The sequence below is a fragment of the Mesitornis unicolor genome, unplaced genomic scaffold, assembly GCF_000695765.1.
Source record: "Mesitornis unicolor isolate BGI_N332 unplaced genomic scaffold, ASM69576v1 scaffold30271, whole genome shotgun sequence".
Taxonomy (NCBI): Eukaryota; Metazoa; Chordata; class Aves; order Mesitornithiformes; family Mesitornithidae; genus Mesitornis; species Mesitornis unicolor.
The window spans coordinates 13,248-19,968 of record NW_010166325.1 but is presented as its reverse complement, the minus strand read 5'-3'; the positions used below and the strand labels follow the sequence as shown (position 1 = coordinate 19,968).

General features: G+C 48.8%; 1 protein-coding gene across 1 annotated transcript in view; it reads right to left on the bottom strand.

Moving 5' to 3' along the window:
* The window catches only part of F9 (coagulation factor IX), a 14,568-nt gene that overhangs the window by 336 nt on the left and 7,511 nt on the right, over positions 1-6,721 (bottom strand). The window contains exons 6-8 of the mRNA XM_010194930.1: positions 5,447-5,679; positions 3,164-3,281; positions 16-278 (exon numbers count right to left, since the gene is read on the bottom strand). Of these exons, the coding sequence (XP_010193232.1) occupies positions 16-278; positions 3,164-3,281; positions 5,447-5,679 (614 nt within the window). The remainder of the gene's footprint in view (positions 1-15; positions 279-3,163; positions 3,282-5,446; positions 5,680-6,721) is intronic.

Here is a 6,721-nt window from a genome sequence, read left to right as displayed (position 1 = left end):
GAGGCTCTGGAGAACAGTGGCGGTCTGGCCGCGGAAGTGTGTGCTGCCCCAGCCGCTCACCGTCCCCGTCCCATGCTTCAGCAGGGCGTTGGTGAACTCCCGGCTGCCAATGCAGATGGGGGTGACATAGCTGTTGAAGCTGAGTGGCTGGTCCAGCTCCAGGAGGGCGATGTCATTGTGGTGCTTGTTGATCGTGGCGTTGTACGTGGGGTGGGGAAGGACTTTCACCACTTTACGCCGCTGCTCCGTGTTGTCTTTCTCGTTGGTGTTGTATTCACCTGCAGAGACAAACGTGGCTTGGGCTTCATGGCTGGGCCAGCGACCATACCCAGAGGATGCCATCCCAAAGCGACATTGCCCCAGCCAGGTGGTTGCAAAGGGATAAGCGCTGCACACCCCAGTCCTGAGGCTGCTGCAAGCCCAGTGCCGGCAAGGCTGCTTGCTCCTTGTCAAAGGGCTTTGGAGGTCCCCCCATGGCAGCACGTCCTTGGTCTCCACAGCCAGCAGGACCTGAATCCCCAGATGTGACACTGGGCGCACACTGGCCAATCGTGTGCCAAAGGTCCAGATGCATTTGCCAAGGTTAGCACCAATGTGCCTGTTTTTGAGATTTAGCACCCTCAAAAGGATATAAGGGGATTTTGCCCTCACACCAAAGTGGGAGAAAGCCTCTAGAATTAAAAATTTGTGCTTAAAATAAATCATTTATTTGTGAAAAGAAACCTGACCTTCCCTTTTCTAAAATGACATGGTGCAGAACAGGGTGCAGGGGGCTAGGAAATGCTCCCCCCCACCCCAATGCTCGCAGGTGTCCTCTGGTCCCTGCCACCCACATGAGGCTCAGCTGTGTGCGATTGCAGGCTTCTGTGATTGAGTTGCTGGCAGTCCGTTACCTCCCCTCCTGCTTGTGTAACAGGTAGAGGAAAGGGAAAATGTTCTGTGGCCTCAGGTGGGCAAATGGCCAGCATCTGGGGCTGTCTGTAGCCAAATCCACTTTCCTGCCCATGCTGAAGGCTCCTGAGCAGGATGAGTTTTCCCGCTTGCTTTCTCGCAGCCCGAGAGGTGCAGAGCGTGTTTAACCTCTGCTGCATTTTTTCTACATGCTTTGCTGTAATCTCCAGAATATACCGTCTCTTCTAAACAATATCTGCAGAACTGCTGGCCCCGGCAGCATTCTGTGGCTGCTGGGGTCTGCCTTTCGAGGCATTTGCCCAGCCGGAAAGGTGAGGCGGCTTTCGGTGTTCACGGTTGTCCCTGTGCCTGTCGAGGTGGATTTGGTGGCTAGTGCCGCTGATGTGTTCTGTGAGGGTTTGTTGGTTTCTTTTGCAGCCGAGCATGAATGTCAGCTTCTTTGCAGGCTGTGTTTCTCCAGTATAAATGCAAGAGAGATGTGGGGGAGACTTTCAGAAGGTTTTTTTTTCTTATGCTATGGTTGCTTACTGTTGCTGGGGACCTGAAAATATGCTTCAGGGATGAAAGTAGAGAGGCAAAGAAGGAGAGGGGAGGGGAATACTTCTTCCACCCCCTGCTATCAATTTTTGGACCTTCCAAGATGCTATAGACACAGCTGAACATTTAATGTGAATGGAGACAAAAGACTTGGAGGTCCACACAATGTATGTGATGCAGGCACAAATTCAACAGTCTCTGAAGCCCTGCAGAATTGTGTTTTGCTTTCTTGACTTGCTGCCCATCCAAAATCCTCCCCTGGAGAGCTAGCAGTGCTGCAGAGAGGTGTGAAGGTAGCTTGAGGAGACCTGGCTGATAATGTAACCTAAGTGAAGGGGTGTGGGACATGCAGGATAGAGCCTGACAGGAGAGGCAGTTTGTGTGCAGATGCAGCAATTGCAAAACCTCTGCCCAGGTGCTTTTCTAGAGGGAGGCTTGTTTTGCATTGGGCATTTTGTATTTTCTCATGTTAGCAGATGCAAGGCTGGGCTTTCCAGCAAAATTACCTGAAAGTTGATAGCAAAAAATGCTGTGTGTAAGCTGTGAGCTTCATCCTGCCAGTGTCGGGCAGGTGGTGCTCAGCTTCACGGCCCTCAGTCCCCAAGATCTGGCCAGACGCACCCAGGAGCTTGCTCATGTGAAGATGGAAGATGAAGATGTAGCAGGAGCCCTCTTGCTGGGCTTGTTTCTGTAGATATGAACTCAGTGTTTCAGGGCTCAGGTAGAGCGTCATTTTTGTCCGCAATGTATTTCATAGGGTTTAAACAGAAAGCATGATTCTTCCCTGCCTCCACTCAGTGTCCCTTGTAGCAATTACTAACCCTATCAGGATTCCCCTCCTATACCTATCAGTGTAACCCTCCTATGCTAGATATGCAGACAGGGTAGAAATAAATAATCTGGGGAAGCTGATTCTGCCACAGCTGTGAAATGTGGCTCCACAACACTTGCCAAGCCCCATGTGGAGTTATTAGCAGGTGGCCTGGGATGTCTGAGTACTAAGGGTCAGGGAGGAAAAAAATTTTCAAGTGGAGATGCATTTGTTTTATAAAGTAGCAGCATCACGCAGACCGGCCATGCTGTCCCTGCCTAACTCTCCAGAGACCCTTTTGTAAAAGCACACTTTCCCACATGCCAGCCCAATTTCTCTAGTTCAATCCGTAAATTCTGTTTACTTCTAAAGAAGCTAGGAGCAAAACCAGTAATCTTCTCTTTGCAGGGCGTTAGGCTGCTGATGCCCCTCTTGCATCAGCCACACAAATCCATTCCCTGAGAGCTGTATGAAAACTCTGTGTAAGCAGAAATCCACAGTGAGTTCCTACGTAGCCAGCAGAGATAAAAATCCATCATACCACCTCATGAAGTGGCATCTTAACTGATGCCCACCAGGTTTTTTAAGCAGCCTGGCATTCCCTTTGGCTCAGGTGAGATGTCTGTCTGTGGTCGGGTTGAGCTGGTTTCTCAAGTCTGTGGCTTTGGGACCGAGGCCAGACCCAGCTCATTGCTCCCACCAGAGGGGATGGTACCTGCAGAGACCAGGCTGCCAAAATGCTGCAATCTGCAACTGGGGCCCTGGTGCCCAAAAGCAACTGGTGTCACACTGCTGACCATCATGGTGGTGTGGGTCCCAGGGCTCTGTGCAATGCCTTGTGCCTGGCCATTGCCAGTCCCACATGCCTTGCCTGCACTGGCCCGATGCCACTCGAGAGCTCACCTGCCACAGCAGTGACGTTGTCACCTGGCTGCAGGCAGTGCGCTGCTGTCACTATCCATTTCTCGTTGATGATGGACGCGCCACAGAAGCCCACATCATGGCTGTTCACCAGATGGACCTGTGGGAGCAGAAGAAAATCACACGTGTGGGTTTGGGGAAATTGGTGGGATGCGAGGGTTTTGTTTGGCTACAGAACAGGGTGTGTTTAGGTCATACAGAGCCAGTGCTGCCAAAGATGCTGTTCCTTATGGAGTCCCTGCCCCTTTGTGCCCTTGCTCTGTCATAGAGCATGACCAACACTGTACACATGTTTGTGTCCCCTTCCATTCCCTTTGCTGCCAGGCTGGAAGAGCAGACAACCCTCAACAGAAGCCTCAGCATAAAACTTAGAGCATCCAAAATACAAGCATTCCACACAAACCTCCTAAAAGTGTTTTGCCAGTGACTAGATCTTAACTGGTTAACTAGGGACAAAATCTTAACTACATGTTTTATTTGGGTACCTAACTGCCTTGCCATTTATGGAGTACAGGCCAGGTCATACCTTATGCTAAAAGTTCTAATTAAATTGATCAGCTGACTTGGTGGTCTGTGCTTAAAAAAAGAATGCTTTGTAATTCATCCCTTTTGTTCCTTTCATGTGACATGGCTCATCACCATCTATCTGCCCCATACGTTCCATGTATTTACTCATTTGATGCCTCATTAGGCAGAGCTGGCTGCATTTTAGGAGCTCAGTATCCATAATGAAGAGGATGAAGCTCACTCACTGTGATAAACCAGAGCACCTCCACAGCCATCTCCATCCCTGGTGTCCTGGCCACAGGAGGGCAGGACAGGCTGCTGATGGTGGCTGCCACCACGGAGCCTGGCACCCATGGGTGCCTGTGGGTGCGAGACTGCCCATGGAGCAGGCAGAGAGAAGAGTGTGACATGATTTAAAGGCACTTCACTGGCATCTGAGCCTCACAACCATGCCAAGTCCCAGGTGAGCACAGCAGCCTTCCTGCCTGGATCCCAGCGGGCTGAGCATCTGCATTTGCCAGTTAACAAAAGGGCAACCGAGATTTTTTCAGGTGTCTGGAGAGGTAAAGGTCTCCATGAGCACAGCCAACCAGCCAGACTCGGTGGGCTTGTAGTGTGTGAATTTACTTTCTTTATGGATACTGATTACTCATATTTAACTTTCTGGTTCTCCTCCTGTCTCTCTGTGAATGTGTGGTGAATGCCAGCATCACAGAAGGCTGTGCCAGAAAGCTCTGCATAGCCAGGGCAGCCATACAGCCTCTTCCTTCCAGACACAAAACGTGACCTCCCAACAAAATTACCACTCCTGCTTCTGGTGGCCATGTATGTCCCTGACACATTACTGGCTTATGTATCTGAAACAGAGGGCAGATGCCTGCTCCTGACCTTTCTGCACATCCCTTGCTCACTGCTTCACTCCCTCGGCAGATCTCTGTGAATGGACATTTACATGGGCAACTTTTCATTGACATCACCAGTGTCAGTCTGTGCCTGAGCTTACAACAGAAAGAGATTTGTCATTCCTAAAATCTCATCTGAATTTATCATGTTGCTCTATCAGCCACTAAGATTTCTGTGCTCACTGAAGCCAGAGCAAAATTTAAAGGCAGTAGATGACTTTGAAAAAGATCCAAGCTAGGAGCTGACTTTCCTTTTGACTACTTAAAAGTATGTGCAGAGTGGTGAGATGGAGGAGGTTTCACTGCAACCTTCCCCCCCCACCACCTGTGTTGTCACTTCTGGTGATGTAGAGATGACTACAATGTCACAAGTTGGATAAAGAAATAGCAGCTGGATTTGGTAGATGTCATACAAGGACTGATCCTTTGTTGGTATAAATTATCATGGATCTGTTGATGGAGCCAAAAAATGAGCTGCATTGTTCCTTGCAAAGCTGTGCCTTGCAAAGCTCCCTTCCCTCAGCCTTTGGCTTAATCTTGGTAAATTCAGGGACTATTGGGGAATTTGCTGCTGTAGCTCAAACCTGGGTCCTTTGTGCACCACCAGATAAAGCTGCTGTGACTCTGAATTCTATGTTTTTTGCCAGGATTGCACACAGCCAGCCGAGTTGTATTTCTGTGGCATAAAACTCTGTACAGAAAAAAGCTGTGCTCCTGTCAGACTTAAGATCTATCGCTAAACTAACCTCAGAGATGGGCCTTGGCTATGTAGAAGTAAGCTGGTCCTGCACTCAGAAAGAAATGCACAGAGACCACAATGGCTGGGGTTACAGGGAGCTTTAGAAATAGCCAGTACCTGCCAAGGCACCTCGCCTTTCATGCTGTCTGACCCACCAACAACTCGTGTGCCCGTCTTAATTATTGGTGTGATCTTCGTGGAGGCAGCAGTGCTGGTTTCTATGAGGTCGTCGAGTGCCTCGTCCTGAGCATCGTTTTCGGTGGTGATGTTCCAGTGCTCAAAGGTGTTTATGGCTCGGGTTAGCTTGCTCTTTACTTCAGGAGCTGTGATTCTCCCACAGGGATATGGCACTGGGAGAGAAACAGCCATGGTTAGGACTGGCAGCACTTCATGCTGAGGGCTACAGTGATTGAAGGAGCAGGTGAGGAGGCAAATGCTGCCTTGTCTCAGCACCTTGTTTTGACACCAACACAGGAGACACAGGACCATGGGCTGACCATGCATTCTCCATGCAAACAGGTGCCTGTGCCTTTGAGCTGTGGTGCAGGTAGTATGTAAGAATAACAGAAGCATAAATTGTTTCTGAGCTTTAGAAATTACATCTGAGTAGCTTCCAGAAAGTAGAAAGCTTCTGAGAGAGCATGCACGTCTGACAGGATGGTGCAGCTGTGCCTTTATTTCCCAGGATGCTGAGGTGCATTCCTGGAAGGCTTGCTGCAGCAGGCAGCTGGGTGCTTGGCTGACATTTCTGCAGCAAGTAACTCCAGTACAATAAAAGTCCAGCTGGGACAGGGCAGGAAACAATATCTGCCAATTGTACAGATAATCCTGCTTGGCACCAAGGTGAGGAAAACATTAATAAACTCTTTCTAGAGTTGTAGATTATCTCTGTTAATGAAGATCTCATCTGTAGGCTCATTTCAGATGAGCTCTTCTCATTTCTCTCCTATGCAGTCCTGCTGATAGTGGCAGTCAAAATAGTAAATAGCATCAGGCATTGTCTTTCATCTGAAAAGCTCTTGACAGCACTGTGCAAACAAACATTGGTGTAAAATCAGATGTAAGTAGGCTTACTGAGATTTGGTTTTTTTACTAAACAGGCCACTTTAGGAATAGGCCTTAAATAAGTGTTGAGTGATGGAAAGTGCTACCTGTGGGGCTAGGTTAGAAAATTAAGGTTTCAGAGCCAACAAAAGCTAAGCTTTTGCAGGAAGGGCAATTACCCAACCTGAAAGATGATCTTATTGCTTACAATAAAAATTTCTGGTCCAGTGAAAGTGATACAACGTGTTGGGCAACAGTGGGCTGAGCTCTTAATGATCTCCATTAACAGAAGGACTCCCAGCCTAAGATACTTCCTATACTGACTGCTGAAAGTCAGCACTTTCAGGA